We start from the raw sequence: 21,493 nt of genomic DNA on the forward strand, positions 1-21,493 counted from the left end.
CCCTATGCTGAGTCCCTGCAACCAAAATACAAATAGCTCTTGCAAAATACTGACAAAAGCGGCCACTAATACAGCAGAAAAATAGTCGGGAGACGGTTGAGCGTCTGCCTGAAGAGCCAGGGTTCTCAAGCAAGGCACACTTCTAGGTCAGAATTCAGCCCTCACTGAGAATCCAAACTCCGTTTAACTACCGATGGAGACTTGAGCAAATTAGTTAACTTCTGCCAGCCTCAGTTTCCTCACCTGAAAATGGCCATAATAACCTACCTACTTGATCTGTAGATGAAACGAGGTAATACGTGTCGAGATCGCGTAATAACACAGGGCCTGGCACACAGTAACTCGCTAAATGTTAACCAGAACTATTATTGTTATACGACCGGTCTGTTCACGTGGCCCATCTTTTGTTCCCGCTCAAATTCTTTCTGTACCTATGGTCCTCTTTTCTTTCTCTCTGTTTCTTTCTTTCTTTCTTTTTTTTTTTTTTAAGACGTAGTCTTGCTCTGTCACCCAGGCTAGAGTGCAGTGGGGCGATACTGGCTCACTGTAACCCCCACCTCCCTGGTTCCAGCAATTCTCCTGCCTCGGCCTCCCGAGTAACTGGGACTACGGGTGCGCGCTACCATGCCCGGCTAATTTTTACATTCTTAGTAGAGACAGGATTTCGCCTTGTTGGCCAGGCTGGTCTCAAACTCCTGACCTCAGGTGATCCACCCGCCTCGACCTCCCAAAGTGCTGAGATTACAGGCATGAGCCACCGTGCCTGGCCCCTTATTTCTTTACTGACATTTTCAGCCGTACTTGAGAAATAAACAAGTAAATAAATGTATCTGCTTGGTGATGTAATCAAATGCCCTAGTCCCCTCATTTTGTGTTTTTTTACATTAATTTTTATGTATTGATTTATTTTGAGACAGAGTCTCACTCTATCATCCAGGCTGGGGTGCGGTGGCATGATCACAGCTCACTGCAGCCTCAACCTCCTGGGGTCAAGCAGTCTTCCCACCTCCGCCTCCTGAGTACCTAGGACTACAGGTGCATGCCACCGTGGCTGGCTAATTTTTGTATTTCTTGTAGAGATGGGGTTTCTCCATGTTGCCTAGGCTGGTCTCAAACTCCTGGGCTCCAGCAATCCACCTGCCAAAAGTGCTAAGATTACACTTGAGCCACCGCGCCCACATTTGATTTTTAAATAGGTAATATATTTACATGGTTGAGCATGTGAATGGTTTGATTTCACAGTGAAAACTGTCTCTTCGCAGCCACCTAGTTTCCCTGGAAATCAAAGTATTATACTATCAGTTTGTTGTGTATCTTTCCAAAGATGTTTTATACATACACAGACAGCATGTCCATAGCAAAACATCTATGTATTCCTTTACCTCCTTTTTACACAAATGTGCATATTATGTACACTGTTGTGCATTTTTCTTTTTTCATTTGATGATGTATTTGAGATATCATTCTGTATTAGTACATAAAGACCTTCTTCGGTTTTTGGCCCAGCGCGGTGACTCACACCTGTAATCCCAGCACTTTGGGAGGCCAAGGCGGGTGGATCACTTGAGGTGAGGAGTTCAAGACCAGCCTGGCCAACATGGTGAAACCCTGTCTCTACTAAAAATACAAAAATTAGCCGGCATCGTGGTGCACACCTGTAGTCCCAGCTACTCAGGAGGCTGAGGCAGGGGAATCGCTTGAACCTGGGAGGCGGAGGTTGCAGTGAGCTGAGATCGTACCACTGCACTCCAGCCTGGGCGACAGAGCAAAAAAAAAAAGAAGACCTTCTTCGATTTTTTAATGGTTGTATCAGATTTCATTGAATGGCTGTACCATAAGTCACTTCACCAATCCCCTATTGATCTAACCCCCTCATTATAAATATATAAATATTGAATGAAAGAATAATGCAAAAATGCTGATTTTAAGTTAGCCTAGAATTGTGTGAAAATAAAACTGTGGACTTTGGGAAGTTTTAGATCTCTAAAGAAGATGTCTAAGTAATTCTCCTCTTTCTGAGCTGGAGACGAGGTATATGATCACTGATGGCCTCAAAGTTCCTCTCAGCTCTGGAATTCCCTGCTTTTTGGTGTCACTACTGGTTAACTGAGGGTACTGGGGATTCGAGACACTGATTTAGTCCAAAGAACCTGGTTTGTATTTGAGAGTTTGGAAGTCATGCTTTCTGGCTTGGCAACATAAGAAAACATAAAGAAGTTCATCTACTTTGACCTAATCATGTAATTCCCCAGAAGTATCAAAAAGATATATTTTGGTTGAGTAAGGATATTCATTGCAGTTTTATTTTAATCACAAATGATTGAAAACACTCCAAAACCCCATCAATTAGGTGAAAAACTACATAATCATTTAAAATGATATAGAAAGATTTTCACTGACTTGTAAAAATGGTCACAGTATACTGTAAATGGAGGGGGAAAGCAGCTTAAAAATGGTGCATGTTGGCCGGATGCGGTGGCTTACGCCTGTAATCCCAGCACTTTGGGAGGCCAAGGCAGGCGGATCACAAGTTCAGGAGTTTGAGACCAGCCTGGCCAATATGTTGAAACCCTGTCTCTACTAAAAAATACAAAAAAAAAAAAAAAAATTAGCTGGGCGTGGTGGCAGGTGCCTGTAATCCCAGCTACTTGGGAGGCTAAGGAGGCAGGAGAATCGCTTGAACCTGGGAGGCGGAGGTTGCAGTGAGCCGAGATTGCACCACTGCATTCCAGCCCGGGCAACAGAGAGAGACTCCGTCTCAAAAAAAACACAAACAAACAAACCAAAAACAAAACAAAACAAAACAAAAAAACGGTGCATGTTGGCTGGACACATGCCTATAATCCCAGCACTTTGGGAGGCCGAGGTTGGAGGATTGCTTGAGCCCAGGAGTTCAAGACGAGTGACCCCATTGCTACAAAAAATAAAAAAATAAAAAATTAGCTGGGCATGGTGGCACACGCCTGTTGTCTCAGATACTCAGAAGGCTGAAGTGGGAGGATCACTTGAGCCCAGAAAGTCAAGGCTGCAGTGAGCCCAGATTGCACCACTGCACTCTAGCCTGGGCAACAGAGCAAAGACCCTGTGAAAGATAGAAAAGAAAAAAAGAAAGAAAAGAAGAAAAGAGAGGGAGAAGGAAGGAAGGAAAGAAGAAGGAAGGGAGGGAGGGAGGAAGAAAGGAATGGAGGGAAGGAGGAAGGAAGGAAGAGAGGGAGGGAGGGAGGGGAAGGAAAAGAAAAGGAAAGAAAGAATGTAGCATAAGCCAGATTTTGTAAAGCATAATTTATGTATAAAGACTGCAAGACCATGAGGCAAAATGTCACAATTTTATCTCTGGGTGATGGCCGCTCATGTTTTTGCTTTCTTCTTGCTTACATTTTCCAAGTTCTCAAATATGTATTACTTTTGTAGTAAGAAAGTTCACTTAGAAAGTAAGTTATGTCTGAGTTTTCTGCAACCAGGATATCCAGAACTTAAAAAGATAAGCAGGTAGGGCAGGTAAGAAGTCAGTCATGACATTGTAAGCATTGAAATAAAAATAAAATAAGTCATAGCCAGGCGTGGCCTGTAATCCCAGCGCTTTGGGAGGCCGAGGCAGGCAGATCACTTGAGGTCAGGAGTTCCAGACCAGCCTGGCCAACATGGTGAAACCCCATCTCTACTAAAAATACAGAAATTAGTCAGGCATGGTGGTGGGTGCCTGTAATCCCAGCTACTCTGTAGGCTGAGGCAGGAGAATCACTTGAACCTAGGAGGCGGAGGTTGCAGTGGGCCGAGATCGCGCCATTGCACTCCAGCCTGGGCGACAAGAGCGAAACTCTGTCTCAGAAAAATAAAATAAAATTTAAAAAGTCATGGCCTTTTTCCAGGTCACTAATTGTCTAGTGAGTCAATGCATTATCATAATGTCTGTGGGTGGTCAGGCTGAGGAGTGCTTTGCCAACAGTGAAAAATTTTTCCAGGGAGATACCCGGGAGAGATAGTGAGGCATCTCAGGAACTTGAGAGTTAAACTAATTTATAAAGTTCATGCTTGTGGGGGGCAAGATCAGCCATCTGGAAAAGCACCTCACCTAAGCAGTACCTTAGACCCGGGTGAGTGAAGAGTCATGAGACTCGGTGGAGCCCAGGCAATGTCTGGAGCAGAGGCGTGGGGTGGTTTTAACTCATCTGGGAAGGAAGAGGTGGCAGAGGGCAGAAGGATGGAGAAAAGGTGATGAGTGCAGCAGGTTTAGAATCCGGCATGGTCAGTGTTTAGCAGGCCCCAGTCAAGGGCAGAGGGCAACTCTCCCTAGGGGGCCACCATGTCATCATCACTCAGAGCCTTGCCTGAGGCTTGTCTAGCATTTAGGACAGTTCCGGCAGCATAGGCATCACTTAGAGACTGTTAGAAATGCAAAATCTGGCCGGGCATGGTGGCTAACGCCTGTAATCCTGGCTCTTTGGGAAGCCGAGGCAGGCAGATCCCTTGGGGTCAGGAGTTCGAGACTAGCCTGGGCAACATGGTGAAACCCCATCTGTACTAAAAATACAAAAATCAGCTGGGTGTGGTAATGGACACCTGTAATCCCAGCTACTCGGGAGGCTGAAGCAGGAGAATAGCTTGAACCTGGGAGGTGGAGATTGCAGTGAGCCAAAATTGTGCCACTGCACTCCAGCCTGGGCAACAGAGCGAGACTATGTCTCAAAAAAAAAAAAAAAAGAAAGAAAGAAAGAAAAAAGAAATGCAAAATCTCAGACCCACTCCAGACCTACGGAGGCAGAATTTGCATTTTTACGAGATCCCTGGGAGATTCAGAGACACATTACAAGTGAAGAGTACTGATTTAGGAGACATACCTCCAGTATATACTCCTTGATGCCTTCTGTTTATATTTAGCTTCAGATTCATAAAGGCTCCCAAGGACTTGACACCCTAGGCAGGGCAACGTGAATCCCAGCCTGGGGATGGGCACCCCCGGCCTCTGCTGTGTGCAGCATCTGAATTTGCTTTCCAAGTCACAATCCCTTATTCAAAACCTTTGGTTCCAAGTGTATTTCAGAATTCAGAATTTTTCATATTTTAGGAAGGTAAGATGATGCATTTGCCAACTCTCCCAATTCTCCTAGTGGGATCTGGGGCAGTACCCTATATTCAAACATTAATATCTTGCAGCTTATTATGAATATTGACACCGAAAAGAATAAACATCACAAGATCAGGTAAGTTTTGGCACCAAATTTAATGAAAAACCTTAGTTTTCAGGCTGGGCGCGGTGGCTCACACCTGTAATCCCAGCACTTTGGGAGGCTGAGGCGGGTGGATAACAGGGTCAGGAGTGTGAAACCAGCCTGGCCAATATGATGAAACCCTGTCTCTACTAAAAACACAAAAATTAGCCAGGCGTGGTGGCACGTGCCTGTAATCCCAGCTACTCAGGGGTCTAAGGCAGGAGAATTGCTTGAATCTGGGAGGTGGAGGTTGCAGTGAGCCGAGATCGTGCTACTGCACTCCAGCCTGGGCAACAGGGCGAGGCTCTGTTGCAAAAAAAAAAAAAAAAAAGACAGCAAATAAACTCACCTAAAACTTTAGACACAGAGATAATTGCCCACACATTTGGATTATAGCTTTTCTCTCTCTTTATATTTTAAATATATATTTTATATATTTTAAAATAATATATATAATAACTTTATATAATTTCATATAAAATGTCACACTGTATGTAGTTTTCTAGCCTCTGTTTTTCACTTTTCATCTTTTTATATAATCAAAGAGTCTTCTACAGCCTTTTCTTCAAAATCAAGGTAGTTTTATTGTATTTTGGTTGTAAAAGTGATAATAGGAAAAAACAAACAAATATTTGCTTATATGTGCATAAAGTCTCTAAAAGGATACACTAGTTGCTGGTCACACTGTTTACCTCTGGAGGGAGCCAGATGGAAGGCAGACAGGGACGAGAGAAGGAATTTTTATTGTATCATCTTTTAGACTCTTGATTATTACTTTGTGAATGTATTCTCTATTTCAAAAATAAAATTTAAAAAAACTGATACATCCTCACTGCAAAAGAAATCAAGCAATATAGAAAAGAACAAAGAAGAAAATAAATTCATCTTTAAACTCAATACCCAGATACAACACTGTTAGTATTTTTGCCATATTTCTTCCAAGTCTTTATCTATGAATGTACAGACATGTGTATGGAGATATTTTTACCAAAATAGGATGATGCTGTACGATGGTTTTTGTTACCTGTGTTTTTCATGTAGGGTGAATCACAGACAGCTTCCATGCAGCCTCATTTTAAACATCTGCATTGTTATTGCATGAAGTTAGCCAGTTACCAAAAAATTAATCCAGGTGAACTGAGTCCAGCATCTGAATACGCAGTGCCAGGTAACACCAACCCCCTGATCCAAAGCTGGGATTTTCTTTTCTTTTCTTTTTGTTTTTTTTTTTTTGTTTTTTGAGACAGAGTCTTGCTCTGTTGCCCAGGCTGGAGTGCAGTGGTGCGATCTCAGTTCACTGCAACCTCTGCCTCCCAGGTTCAAGCAATTCTCCTGCCTCAGCCTCCTGAGTAGCTGGGATTACAGGCATGCACCACCATGCCTGGCTAATTTTTGTATTTTTAGTAGAGACGGGGCCTCACCATGTTGGCCAGGCTGGTCTCAAATTCCTGACCTCAAGTGATCCTCCCACCTTGGCCTCCTAAAGTGCTGGGATTACAGGCGTGAGCCACCGTGCCCGGCCCAAAGCTGGGATTTTCAATTTGCTGTCTGTAGGATCTTGAATAGCCAGGATGTTATGTTCCAGAACCTGGAGAGATAACATCTGGAAATGGGCTGGATGTTCCTTCTGTCCATGGTGTTTAAACCCATGTCGCTTATTCCATAGGTACAAACACCTCTACCTGCCCCCTTCCCCTCAGCCCTTATGCCCACTACCACCAGGATGATGCCAGACAGGGCCTTGGTGGCCAGAGCCAGTCTGCATGTCAAAGACCCGAGCTCCCATTTGGGCTCCACCACACACTGAGTGATCCTGGGCAAGTCACTTTTTCTTCTCTGTAGAACAGAGGTAATAATCTCCATGATGCCTTTCTCAGAGTGTTGTTTTGTTAGAAGAATCAGATAAGGTTATGACTGTGAAAGTAGTATGTAAAATATAGGGCACTCTACACATAGAAGGTTTTATTGTTAAAGTCTGGCCTCTTCCCTGGAGCTGTCAGGGAGAAGGTAGATGCCAAAACCAGCTGGCCCAGCTTCCTTCTGTGATTGGCTCATGGAGCAAACATTCCCCTTGTGCACTTTTCAACATCTACACACTCATCTTTAAAATGGAGGGTTGTAAAGGTCAAGGGCACAAAGCGTTGACAAGGGCGTGGAACAACTGACACTCTACTAATGCTTCTGCACAGCTGGTGGGAAGCAAATTGGTACAACCTCTTTGGAAAATTGACAGTATATACTAAAACTGACCATGTGAATTCCCCTATGTACGGCCCAGCAAGTCCTCTGCTATTTATGTAATAAACACAGGTATTGTGGATGTTCACCAGAAGACATGTTATTAAGATGTTCATAGCAGAACTATCTGTAAGAGTCCCAAACTAGAAACTACCCCCAAATGTCCATCAGTAATTAAATGGATAAATTACAATATTTTCATACAATGGAATAGGATACAGCAATGAGAGCGAATGGTATTCAACTACATGCAGCAATATGGAACAATCTTACAAACGTGTTGAGCAACAGAAGCCTGACCAAAATAAGAGTACATACTTGTTTCACTAATCTATACTTGTTTCGCTGCATAACAAGTATAGATCCCAAAACTTAATGTCTTAAAACAACAGACAGATTACTTCTCATGAGAAGATGGGATAGCTGTGCAATTTCTCTTCTGATTTCACCTTAGTTGAGTCATAAGGCTGCACTCAGCTGCAGATTTGGCTGGTGGGAAGGTCTGAGGTACCCTCATGTGACCTCGTTCTGGTGATGCTCAGTTCTTTCCCAGGTGGCCTAGACCACCTTCCTTACACGGCATTCTGGGGGCAGCATTTCAAGAGAGTGAAAGTAGAAGCTGCAAAGTTTTAAAACTAAGGGTTGTAACTATCAAGAGTTGTAAGGGCCCAGCCTCAGGAGCTGCATCGTGTCCGTTTCTCTGCATTCTATTGGTCACCCCATAAGTCAAAAGGCCAGCCCAGATTCAAGGGTGTGAAAATAGACCCTACCTCTCCCTGAGTAGAAGTCACATTGCAAAGGGTCATGCATACAGGAATGGAAGAAATCTGTGGTCCATCTACCACAATACACTGTGATTCCATTTATAGAAAGTAGAAAAGCAGGTAAAATCCACTGAAGCTGTTATAAATTCTTTGACGAATGGGCCTGGAGAGGAGTATGAGAGACCATCTGGGTTCCTGATGTGTTCTGCTTCTTCATCTAGGTACTGATGCCTAGAATGTCCAGTTTATGAAATTCAGCAAGCTATTAACTTAAGACATCTGAAACTTTTTACGTGATTACTATACTTGAATTGAAAGTCTAAAAGTTATATAGTGGTTTTAAAAGAATGCAGTTCATTTCCCTTTCCAGTTACAGTTCCATCCATCAGGCTGGTGGAGCTGCTCATCTCCTCAATGTTCCTCAGGACCCCCGCTTCCTTCTTTCTTGCCATGCCATCATCTTGTCCTCATCGAGAGTTGAAGCTGTTGCTGGCAGTCTGCATTCCAGCTAGTGGAGAGGATGCAGAGGGGTAGCCCTGGACAAGCACATTCCTTGCAAGCTAATAAGGTGGAAGTTACACACATTACTTCCACTCACAATCCACTGGCAAGCACTGATTCTCATGGCCTGCCTAGCTGGGAATGTAGTTTTAGCTGGGCAGCCTGTGCCAAGGATATGTGCCAATTTCAGGGAAACAACTAGCAGTCTACTGCATTTTTTTTTTTAATGGAGTCTTGCTCTGTCGCCCAGGCTGGAGTGCAGTGGTGCGATCTTGGCTCACTGCAGCCTCTGTCTCCTAGGTTCAAGGGATTCTCCTGCCTCAGCTTCCCCAGTAGCTGGGATCACAGGCATGTACCACCACATCTGGCTAATTTTTGTACTTTTAGCAGAGATGGGATTTCACCATGTTGGTCTGGCTGGTCTCAAACTCCTGGCCTCAAGTGATCTGCCCGCTTCGGCCTCCCAAAGTGCTGGAATTACAGGCATGAGCCACCGCACCTGCCACAGTCTACTACATTACTAATAATAAAGCTGCTCTTTAATAATTATGTTTTCAGAAGGCCATTTGGAAATAGTTTTTATCTCACTGTTGGATTATAAAAACACCAAGTGACCCGAGTTCTACACTTTCCTGTGCCAAAATGAAGAACATTAATAATAAGCATCCATTTCCCCTCAAGTATATATATTTAAATCATAAATATGTAAGTAAATGTATACATTTATTTAAATTTTAAATATGCAATTGGCCAGGTTCCAAGGGCTTATCCACCTTCCTGGAAAAAAAGTCAATTGTCTTTGGAAAATTCCTTGGTATGATTTTAGAGGGCAGCCTCTAAAATGAAGTGTTCAATGAATGTTCAAGGAATGAATGAATTTTAGCAACCACCTGTATCTTAGGTGCTGAGAGTATCTGATTAGGGTATATCAGACTAAAAAAAGTCCTCTACAAACACTAGAATTTACTAATCTATTTTCTACTTAAAATGCATAGATAATTTGACATCAAGCACATGTACAGTTTATGGAAACAATTTTATTGGTAACAGAACCCTACTAACTCATCAGAGCCCCACTGTTTTCTCCCGTGTACTTTCCTTCTCCTGGCAGCCTGTCCCCCTTCCCTGGGACCCCCTCCCAACTCATTCCCGTGAACTTTCTGACTTGCTGCCTCTCTCCCTTCTGGGAAAAAGTGTCAGCTGCTGCACTAATAATCCAGCACATGCTACGACTGTCCCTGAGACAGCTGTCTACTGCCCCTAGGCACTTGGGCAGGGGATCTCCTTGGAGCCAGAAAGTTAATAACTGGTCTTGAAGATACAAACAATGTCATGGTCTATGACTTTGTGACACGATGCAAAGGAAAGCATTTGGGCTTTGAATCAGGCAGACCCAGATTCATACCTCAGCTCTTCTTAATATGTGTGTGACTTTGGGCAAAGTACTGCATGTTTCTAGCCCTCAGCTTCCTCATCTGTGAAATGGAAATCACAATACAGGGAATATTGGGAATAACAAATGAGAATAAATGTATTTAGCCCTCTGTAGATGCTCAGTGACCGAGCTTCCTCTCCCACTATCTCTTTGTCTTTCCAGAGTTGAAAGACCCATAACAAGGAATCAAAGGAGAGTGAAACGATGACTAAAGGGTTAGAGGATAAGATCTAAGAGTGGATGAAGGCTGGGCGCAGTGGCTCACGCCTGTAATCCCAGCACTTTGGGAGGCTGAGGCGGGCGGATCACGAGGTCAGGAGATTGAGACCATCCTGGCTAATACGGTGAAATCCCGTCTCTACTAAAAACACAACAAAATTAGCCGGGCGTGATGACGGGCGCCCGTAGTCCCAGCTATTCGGGAGGCTGAGGCAGGAGAATGGCGTCAACCCGGGAGGCGGAGCTTGCAGTGAGCCGAGATTGCGCCACTGCACTCCAGCCTGGGCGACAGAGCGAGATTCCGTCTCAAAAAAAAAAAAAAAAAAAAAAAGGATCAAGGAATGGTAAACGTTTATTTTTATTTTATTTTATTTTATTTTGAGATAGAGTCTCTCTCTGTTGCCTAGGCTGGAGTGCAATGGCACAATCTCAGCTCACTGCAACCTCTGCCTCCCGGGTTGAAGCGATTCTCCTGCCTCAGCCTCCTGAGTAGCTGGGACTACAGGCGGGCACCACCACACCTAGCTAATTTTTGTATTTTTAGTAGAGACGGGGTTTCACCATGTTGGCCAGGATGGTCTCGATCTCTTGACCTTGTGATCTGCCTGCCTAGGCCTCACAAAGTGCTGGGATTACAGGCATGAGCCAACGCGTCCGGCAGAATGGTAAATGTTTAATACGGAAAAGGGAACATTTAGTTAGTCTGGACAGAGAGGACAATAAATAATTATGGCTACCATTTGTCACCACCTTTCCTGGCATTTACTTATTTATTTATTGAGATGGAGTTTCGCTCTTGTTGCCCAGGCTGGAGTGCAATGGCACAATCTCGGCTCACCGCAACCTCCGCCTCCTGGGTTCAAGCGATTCTCCCGCCTCAGGCTCCCAGGTAGCTGGGATTACAGGCATGCACCACCACGCCTGGCTAATTTTTGTATTTTTAGTAGAGACGGGGTTTCTCCATGTTGGTCAGGCTGGTCTCGAACTCCTGACCTCAGGTGATCCTCCTGCCTCGGCCTCCCAAAGTGCTGGGATTACAGGTTTGAGCCACTGCACCTGGCCTTTCCTGGCATTTAAAATAGCTATGTCCAGTCTTCAGAACAGCCCTGTGGCGAGGTATGATCATGAAACCCATGTTATAAAGTGAAGAGGAAACAGATTTTATAACTTGCCCAAGATCATCCAGCTAAATGGAGAAGTGGAGATTCAAAGTCGGGTCTGACTCTTTGTACTAGCTTAAGAACAGACTCTCAGCTGGATGTGGTGGCTCATACCTGTAATCTCAACACTTAAGGAGGCCGAAGCAGATGGATCACTTGAGCCCAGGGGTTTCAGACCACACAAACACACAAAAAATTAGCCAGATGTGGTGGTGCATGCCTGCAGTCCCAGCTACTCAGGAGGCTAAGGAGGGAGGATTGATTGAGCCCTGGTGATTGAGGCTGCAGTTAGCCATGATCACACCAAGAGAGGGAAGAAGGAAGGTGGCTGTCAGCCACTGGTATCAGAGACAAGCAGAGGCCAGAGAAGACAAATGCAAAATCTTTCTTTGGCTGGGACTTGTCAGAAAGGGAATCTCCAGTGTTGGTGATGGCGTCACCAACAGCCTCATGTGCCTTATGTGTGGGCATCTCTGAAGGCAGAAAGAACTCCATTTTCCCTGGAGGAAAATGGACCTGTGAGCATGAGGCTGAGGTCTGACTCCTGGGGGCCACACAGGCAGGCCTGAGCACCTTGCCCCTCCTCAATGAAGGGGGCTTAATGTCTGGGGCACAGTTGAATCCATCCCTCTCTTTTTTCCTGTATGTGTGTTGTTGTTTTTTTTTTCAAGACAAGGTCTCATTCTGTCACACAGACTGGAGTGCAGTGGCAAAATCTCAGCTCACTGCAAACTCTGCCTCCCAGGTTCAAGTGATTCTCCCATCTCAGCCTCCCGAGTAGCTGGGACTACAGGCACGCACGTACAGGCTGGTCTTGAACTCCTGACGTAAAGTGATCTGCCTGCCTCGTTTTTCCTGTATGTTCTAATGTTATTTCAGGGATCCCCTTTGCCTCACTCTGGCCATTCCAAAACATATATATGTTTCATTTACATAAATCCAAATGAAAATATTAAAATTGCAAGTGAGATATTTTTGGCCTTAATCTTTGAATTTCAATGTTTTCTTATTTGTAGAGCTGGTGTGCTAACTCCTGTAATTCTGGGCAATGCCCATGTGGTTCTTGGCTGCTTTAAGCCATCTCAGGTCTGATTTTCACACAAGCTCAGCAGCATTGGGCTAGAAGGGTACCGCCCTCCCACTCTGCTGCCACTTTGAATAGAAGTCCAAGCTTTCGCTTTCTTGCCCTGACTTTGATTCTTCACATTGCTGAGGAGCAGTGATTGAAGCTTAATCTCATTGTCTACAGTCTGTCTCCTCTATGGAGCTGCACTATTCTTTCCCATCTCAATTATTTCTGATGTAACCAAAACACTCTCTCTCCCCACTGCCTTTTTTCTTTTGTAAAGACTTGGAAAGGGTCAGTTCCAGAGGCTCGAGCCCTGTGTTCTGACTTTCACAGACAGAGGCCTGCCACTCTTACATTTACAGGTCATCATTCTGAGCAATACACTTTTTTTGAAGAGTAGTCCTAAAAGCTCACTAAAAAGTTGCATTTGTATTTAACTTAAATAGAGAACCTTTTGTGTAGTCCATGTTTCTGGACTCTATACCTGATTTTGAATCACTGGACTTAAATTATTGGACTTACAACACTGATACATCTTGTAAATGAACCTAAGCAAAGAATACCAGCCCTACATCCCACTCCCCTCAAGATAACTGGGAAAGACACAAAGCCATGCTGAGGAGGAGCCATGGTTTGATATTGTCCAGTGTGTGTCTCTTGGCCTCAGAATGCTGCCACTTCCTGCAGTTCCAGCCCTTGGCTGTGGTCCATTCTGAGTAAGTGAATTCCTCTGTTAAAACTTGCACACAATAAGGAAATGGCGTCACCAACAGCCAGAGAAGTCAAGGGTCCTGATCCATCCAGAGACAAGGTGAAAAGGCAGGCTGGGGGGGAAAGGGGGACCAGCAGATTAGGCCAAGAGTGTAGCATCATGAAATGTGATGTCTTCATGAGAAATGCAAGGAAATAAAGCATTTGCTGTACATATCTAACCCGTATGAGAGAGACCCCACTTCTTCAGAGGAAAGCATACCAGGGAGGTCAGAACTTGGGCCAACTCCATGACTTCGATGGTAGAGAATGGCACATGGGCCAAACAGGATGCATACCATCACCAAGAAGTGTCAGGGTCTCACCGGCTAAAGACATGTTACAAAGGTGCCCTCAGTCACCTGCCCAGAGAATAAAGCAGCGCCCAGGCAGGGAAAAACACACAAGGATACTGATCTTTAGCTGCTGGCTTCCTGGGGTCTTGATGCCTTGGAGATGAAGGATAATGGGAGAGCCCAAAAGGCAGTCTTGGGGGTTTCAGCTGACCCATCTCCCTCCATCTGCATCTTAGAGGCCACTCTTCTAAAAACTACAGGTGCATACCTGGTGGGCAGGGAAGCTGTGCCACTTGGTCAGGTCAACATTTCCAGATCTCGTTCTCCCTGGTCAGATTTATGATCATTAAGTCTAAAACATCTGCTCTTTTTCCTCAAGCAACAGTTACACCTGAGTGGCTGGAGAAGCCACTCCAGGTAACAGCACAGCAGGCTGTCCTTACTATGGAAGTTTGGCTTGTGGCCACAGCTGTTTGCAGAGTGCCCACAAGACATGGTCCTACCTCTATTCTCTGAGGGAACTACCCTGTCTCCCTTGAGAGGAGCTGAGTTCTAGAAGACTGTTGTAGGACAGATTTGGTTTAAAGTTCTTTAAGGCAATGCTGTTTCTGTCTGTGGCAGAACCCTGTGTCCAGGACAGAATAGATGGAGGCAGTAGGGTGCTGGTAAACCAGCTTTCTGGAAGAAAAAACACCACCACCACTGATTCATAGCACTTGCTAATTTTCATCATGTAAATACCTCCATCATGATCAGATTTCAGGCTACCAAAGGTTTAAAAACCAGTTCACAAAAAATCCTGAATATTTAACAATCGGCCAGCAGGGGCTGGCTCCATCCAGCAGATCCAGGACTCTGGGGAGCTGGGTTGGATAAGACATCTTTTTTCTCTGATGCTTTGAAATGTTATGAGCTTACTGTGTTCTTAAACTTCAGCTACAGAATCAAAACAGGGCAGAGACTTTCTGAAACCATCCTTACTCCCCCTTACCCTCACCAAGAGCTGGGGCTTTCATTTTAGTCCTTGAAAGAAGACTTCAAAAGTCGCAATTCTTGTTCTCTTTTCCAGATATTTTGAGTGTCACAAGTTAGAATCTGATGAAGAACTTCAGGTAGAAAGAATGTAAGAGCCAAATCTACGTGAGTTCTCAGGAATGAGTCTATACAACATGGCACCAGGGGATACAGGGGATAGCATCTTGACATCACCTCTTAAGCATGGGACTGGACAGTGGCAGAAGATGGGTGGCTTTGTAATGCTGAGCAATGGGAAGAAGGAGTTTTAAAGAAGGTTTTAGGACTTCATGTATCTTTTGAGGAGAACTAACAGCAGGCTACTTACCTCCAGTATCTTGGTTCCAAATCTTCACCTTGCAATCATGTGATGAGGTAGCAATTAAAGGCATCAAGGCCAGCGCTCTTGGTAGAAAGACGCAGGATGCGACAGTCTGGAAATGCCCCTTATACTCACATATTCTGTTTCGAGTCTGTCTTAGGTCCCACAACTGCAAAGTAATGACATGGACCAGCTCATAGTCACTTGTCTAGCTTCATCCATGAATATCCATCTCCCCGTACTCCCATGATGCACCTATTCCCTCCACTTATCTGTTCACGTAGCTACCCCTTATCTTCATCCGTCTACAGACCCAACAACCCATCCATCCACAGACCCAATGACCCATCCATCCAGTGATTATTTTAAGCCTCAACTATGTCTCAAACAACCCTGGTTAAGAATGTGTCATATGAGTTTTTTGCCTTTTTAGTGGTTAGGGAAGTAAAAGCTCCCAGTCCTACAGCATGATGGTCTTCCATCATGGGGAACCCATGGGGAGCCCCAAACAACAGTATGGGGTTGTTTGCTTTCATGGCAACTCAAGAGCTGCCTTATTTCAACCTCTTGGCATCTGTGGGTCCTGTGGGGACCCCGTAGTTAGAAGTACCCCATAGCTATAAGTACATCTAGGTGCAGACATTCTGATTTAATGCCTAGATGCTGAACCTTGAGGTGTGAAGACTAGCGTCTACAAGAGGGAAGTGCCAGTCAGTGCTGCCAGTCCCACTCTCATTGATACAGATCAGATCACAGCTGGAGAATAATGTTCAGGAAGGAGAGCAAATTGAATTATGTCCAAAAAGATAATGAAGTTATTGGACAGCATGTTATCTAGGGAATAGCTGTAGGAGCTGGAAATGTTTCACTTAGAAAAGAGATGCTACATTCAAAGGCTGCAACACCCCAATCTACCACTTACAAGGGATGTGGTCTTGTGCAAGAGATGTCAACTTGCCATGCCTCTATTTCCTTGTCTGTGAAATGGGAATTATAATAGTACCTAACTCATGGGGTTGTTTTTAAGGATTAAATGAGATATTACATGTAATGTGCTCATCCCAGTGCCCAGCACACAAGAAATGTTCAATAAAATAGGAGGCATAATTGTTCTGTTTGAATACTAGATAACCCTTTTAATGGATATTCTACAATTATGAATCTAAGGTGCTTTGGAGGAGCCTAGGCAATCTATTCCAAAATTAAATGTAAGGAAGGTACATGAGTAAGGGATGGAGTAGGCCCTGGACCAACACTAGAGCTCCAAATTTCCTAAAAAGCTTGAGCTTCTTTTACTGTGGCCATGCCTATAATGGGAATAAATCTGGTTCTTCAAACAGTCCCTCCCCTCTCTAAGCTCTGCTGGGAGTAGAGACATCAGCAGGCTGGTTCTGTGTTTAGCTCCTCCCCATCTTGACTCTCATCCCATTCCTCTTTCCTACTACCAATTCAGAGAGCCCTAAGTTGATGAATGTTTCTTTTATTTTCTTTCTTTATTTTTTTGAGATGGGGTCTCCCTTGTTGCCCAGGCTGGTCTCAAACTCCTAGGCTCAGTTGATCCTCCCACCTCAGCCTCTGAATAGCTTGGACTACAGGCACATGCCACCATGCCCAGCTAACTTTTTATTCTTTTATAGAGACAGGGTCTTGCTCTGTTGCCCAAGCTAGTCTCAAACTCCTGGGCTCAATTAATCCTCCCGCCTTGGCCTCCCCTATGAATGTTTCTTAAATGAAGCAACTGGAATGCAAAGGATCACTCACAGTATGCTTTTGAAAGAGGCCTGAGCCATTAGCAAAGCCCGCCTGTGTAGCACAGCTACAGGCATGAGGCCAGAGTAAGTGATCTGTTCATCAGCAACCAGATACCTGGACCTCACACAGTCTCCTACCGTGGCTTCACAGCCTTCTCCTCCAAAGCCATTGCTGCAGGAGATACACTTGTGTCCATCCACACTGACTTCACAGTAGGTCTGAATGTGCTGCTTTGCAGGAAACACATGAGCTACCTGCAGCCCCCGACTGTCCCATAATCTGAAAGAGATTACGGCAGGAAATTAGCTTGTAGTAAATGTGGCTGAAATACACCTGTATTGTCCCACTACCATAAAAGTCTTGGCTCTTTGCTGCGTAGGCCAGTCAGATTGGAATGGCATGATTTACCTAAAAACGGCAGCATGAACCAGATCAATCTCTGAGACTCTAAAGTTGGCAGGAAGTAACCAAATTGAATGACATCTGAGTTCTTTCTATTTTGAGATCAGTTAATAGAAATTGAGACCAAGCATCTTAATTGTACAAGTTAATTTGTTAATTTGGTCCTTTGAGACACTGCTTTCCGTGGACAAAAGGATATTTCTGTGCCTGTGACTTAAATTTTTAAAAAGATACTTATTATGATATGGGAGATCAGTCACCATTCAGAATTAGTTACAAAAGATTTACATACAGGTCATGGCCAGCCTTGGCTATGGGGTCCACTGGGGAGTGTTTTGTTTTGCTTCTTATTTCATTTTTACCTCTTTACCCCATTCCTACCATTTTCTAAGGAGAATCTCTTCTGAGATCCAAAGTTTCTAGTTATCCTCTCCGGTCTAAGAACTATTGGCTTTACTGACTCCCCTGATGCTGATTTCAACCCTGCTTCCCCAGGGAGGGCTTCAGCTGAAGGCTGGGTGACTGAGAACACCAGGAGCCATGCAGGGGTAGCAAGGAGAGCCAGGCAGCCCAACAGGGTGGGACAAGCAAGTGACTGATTCTGGGGTTAATCTGAACACATTCACACAGCAGGAGCTGGCTGAATCAGATGCTTTGAAACCATCCGAAACAGGGGCTTTTATTTGGCCTGATCTCATGGCACACAACCTCTACCTTAATGATCCATGGGGCCAGAGCAGAGAGGCCCCAGCACCAGTGAAGGGCAGAGGAACAGAAGGCTCTGGGAAGGGCAGAGCAATGTGGAGAATCAGAGTGGGAATGGAGCCATGTATGCATGGAAGCCACAAACCTCACAAGAAACACTTTCACAGCTGCTCAGTAAGCCCACCTGAGGGTTTTATCTTCAGAGGTCTGTAGTACATATGGTTCTCTGGGGACCCAGCACAGGTGAGTGACCTAGAAAAAGCAAAATGTTCAGAACTTCTCCACACCAAGTCATTCCTCTGCTAACTAGCATCACTGTGCCTCTTCTCAAGGATTCTGAACTAGCAAATTCATTTACAGGCATCTTAGGTTTTGCAGATACCTATCAGTCATGCTCTACCTGCATTTCCTAGGTTATCAGCAGCAAGGTAACAGCTGGGCCAGTGTGAGCACCAAAATACATGCAGGCACCCTAAGAGTGCCTGAAACCCCAGCTGTGTGGCAGATAGAACAGCCCCTGTTGTAAGGTGGGTTCACTGAAACTCTAGCCCCAACACCTCATGGGGATCAGGAAGCGCGTTCGTGTTTCTCTTTATCCCTGCAGGTCCCTGCTGGATAGGCATAAAATAGTTTCCAAAATAACCCGAAATAACAGGATTTTCTTTTCTTCCAGTAACCTCCACCAATATAGAGGGCATGGGGCAAGCATATCTGACCATTGGCAGTCATCTTCAAAATTAGAAAAGATGACTGGGACTGAAATTTGACAACCACTAAAAGAACATCTAGTATGGGTCAGACACAATGACAGGTATTTCACATCTAGTGTCTGAATTCATCCTCTGAAGAACCTTAGCAGGTGATAGAATTCTCCCCATTTTATAAATGAAGACACAGACACTCTAAGAGCTTAAGTAACTTCCTTGAGATAACATAACTGGTAAGTAATAGATCCATGATTTTAACCTGAGTATGACTGACTCCAAAGGCTCTCCAATTTATACCAGTTTGCTACTAGAAAACAACCGGTCCTTCAAAAGCAATGCAAATTCTACATAAAGCAAAAGGTAATGCTTATTTCTCCACATGCTGTTACACATATGAACATACAATAAGCATAAGCTGTGAGGTCCTGGAAGACAGGAACTATGTTCTTGGTCACTAACCCTGTTCCTAGCACAGTGTCTGGCCCACAGAAGAAACAGAGTAACGAAAGAAATAATGAAGACACCATTTTAAATTCCAATATAAGTGAGTAATCCTTGTCTGGAGCAGAAGACTCAAGGGACCATCTAATCTAATAACCCTGAGAGGCCAGGGTCTCACAGCAGGTTAGGGGACAGCAATTGGGACCCAGGCTCTAATTTCTGCTCATGGGCCTCCTGATTTATCTCCCGAGCCTTTCCTTCACCCCATGCTCCTTTCTGCTGCCCTGTTCTGTACCAAGTTTGAGTTCATACCACGTTCCTGGAGACAGATGCTCTTTCCACACTCTGTCCTGTCACCACATCCCACAGAAGCAGGGTGTTGTCCCGAGAGCCAGTGCACAGCTGTGATGAGTCTTTGGAAACAATGGTGAGAAGACAGCCTGTGAGTGGGGACCTGAACGGGGCTTTTCAGAAGCACAAAGGCATGGGGAAGAGGTCCGCTTTGTTTTACCTGGACTCACAGCCAATCCAGTGACCACCATGGCATGGCCACACAATTGCTGCCTTGGTTGTGAGGAACCGTGCAAGTCCCACATCATGACCATCCTGTCACGAGAGGCACTGAAGAACTGGCTGGATTTGGGAATACAGGCTAGCTGCTCAGGGAAAAAAACAACAACACTGAAATAGCTCTGGTATGCTAGTTGGACTGGACTTTAAATTGGGGGAAAGATGAGTCTGCATAACTCCCTCCCCACACACACTTCTTTTTTTTTTTTGAGACGGAGTCTCACTTTGTCACCCAGGCTGGAGTGCAGTGGCTTGATCTCTGCTCACTGCAACCTCCACCTCCTGGGTTCAAGCGATTCTCCTGCCTCAGCCTCCCGGGTGGCTGGGATTACAGGCGCCAGCCAACACGCCCAGCTAATTTTTGTATTTTTAGTAGAGACAGGGTTTCACCATGTTGGCCAGGCTGGTCTCCAACTTGTGACCTCAGGTGAGCCACCCACCTCGACCCCCCAAAGTACTGGGATTACAGGCGTGAGCCACCGTGCCCGGCCCCCACACACACTTCTCAAAAGAGTAATACCTAAGCTTGAAATCTATGAATGCACAGCATGGGCCAGTCTGAATTTCCACCTTTATCAATGTTGTGCTACCTTTTCCTTTATGTAGCAGATTTCCTCCTGTCCTCCAGGGTAAGGTTAAAAATCTCACCTCCTCAGATCATGTCACCTTGGTGAGGATGTTTCCCCTCTTGGGCTTCCTATAGAACTTCCTCCTGTGGGATTCCTTTTGCACTTGATCATCACCACACCCCAAAAATGGATGCTGTACTGACAGGTGATTCTGTTATACTTACGAAGAATTTGAAGTGAATCTCTGTTCCATTTTATGCTTTTTACCTTGAATACAACTTTGCTTGATATTATCATGCCAACTCCTGCTCTGTTTGTTTACATTTGCCTGATATATCTTTGCTGACCTGCTCTTCCTGTTCTGATCTCTTCCATCGTGTTTCTTTTTTTTTGTAATTGTGGTAAATATACATAAAACTTACCATTTTAACCATTTTTAAGTGTACAACTCAGTGGCAACAAGTACATTCATTGTTGTGTAACCATCACCACTATCATCTCTAGAACTTTTTCATCATCCCAAACTGAAACTCCACAACCTTTAAACAATTACTCTCCATTTTCCTCTCCCCGCAGCCGCTGGCACCCACCATTATTCTACTTTCTGTCTCTATGGACTTGACTATTCTAGGTACCTCATATAAGCGGAATCATACCATATTTGTCCTTTTGTGTCCGGCTCTTACTTAGCATAATGTTTTCAGGGTTCAGCCATGTTGTAACATGTAACAGAATTTCATTCCTTTTTTTTTTTTTTTTTTTTTGAGACAGGGTCTTGCTCTGTCACCCAGACTGCAGTGCAGGGACCTGGTCTCGGTTCACTGCAACCTTCCCTTCCTGGGCTCAAGCAATCCACTTGCCTCAGCCTCCTGAATAGCTGGGACTACAAGTGTGTGCCACCATACCTGACTAATTTTTGTATTTTCTGTAGAGACAGGGTTTTGCCATGTTGCTCAGGCTGGCCTCGAACTCCCGGGCTCAAGTGATCTACCTGCCTGGGCCTCCCACAATGCTGGGTTTACAAGCATGAGCCACTGTGCCTGGCCTATTTCATTCCTTTTTAAGGCTGAAAAATAGCCCACTGTATGTATATTACCGCATTTTGTTTATCCATGAATCTGTCAAAGGACATTGGGGTTGTTTCCAGCTTTTGGCTATTATAAACAATGCTGCTATATATATATATATATATATATATATATATATATATATGTGTGTGTGTGTTTGTGTGTGTACAAATATCTGTTCTATATTTACTGTTTTACTTTCAATCTTAAAGCTGTTTTGCATTAGATATGTCTTATTTTTTATTTATTTATTGAGACACAGTCTCACTCTGTCACCCAGGCTAGAGTGCAATGGTGTGATC

The 21,493-nt window shown here is 44.5% G+C and overlaps 1 protein-coding gene across 4 annotated transcripts in view; it reads right to left on the bottom strand.

Moving 5' to 3' along the window:
• Positions 1-5,713: 5,713 nt before the first annotated feature.
• The window catches only part of WDR31 (WD repeat domain 31), a 30,777-nt gene continuing 14,997 nt past the window's right edge, over positions 5,714-21,493 (bottom strand). For 2 of the 4 annotated variants that reach the window (XM_031014826.3, XM_019034195.4), the window contains exons 6-11: positions 19,497-19,641; positions 19,298-19,398; positions 18,022-18,089; positions 16,868-17,009; positions 14,985-15,147; positions 5,714-13,420 (exon numbers count right to left, since the gene is read on the bottom strand). In XM_031014826.3, coding sequence (XP_030870686.3) covers positions 13,260-13,420; positions 14,985-15,147; positions 16,868-17,009; positions 18,022-18,089; positions 19,298-19,398; positions 19,497-19,641 — 780 coding nt within the window. In that variant the 3' untranslated portion in view covers positions 5,714-13,259. The remainder of the gene's footprint in view (positions 13,421-14,984; positions 15,148-16,867; positions 17,010-18,021; positions 18,090-19,297; positions 19,399-19,496; positions 19,642-21,493) is intronic. The other 2 variants (XM_063697003.1, XM_055350433.2) reach the window with 1 other exon arrangement.

Source organism: Gorilla gorilla, chromosome 13 (genome assembly GCF_029281585.2).
Source record: "Gorilla gorilla gorilla isolate KB3781 chromosome 13, NHGRI_mGorGor1-v2.1_pri, whole genome shotgun sequence".
In the NCBI taxonomy this organism is placed as follows: Eukaryota; Metazoa; Chordata; class Mammalia; order Primates; family Hominidae; genus Gorilla; species Gorilla gorilla.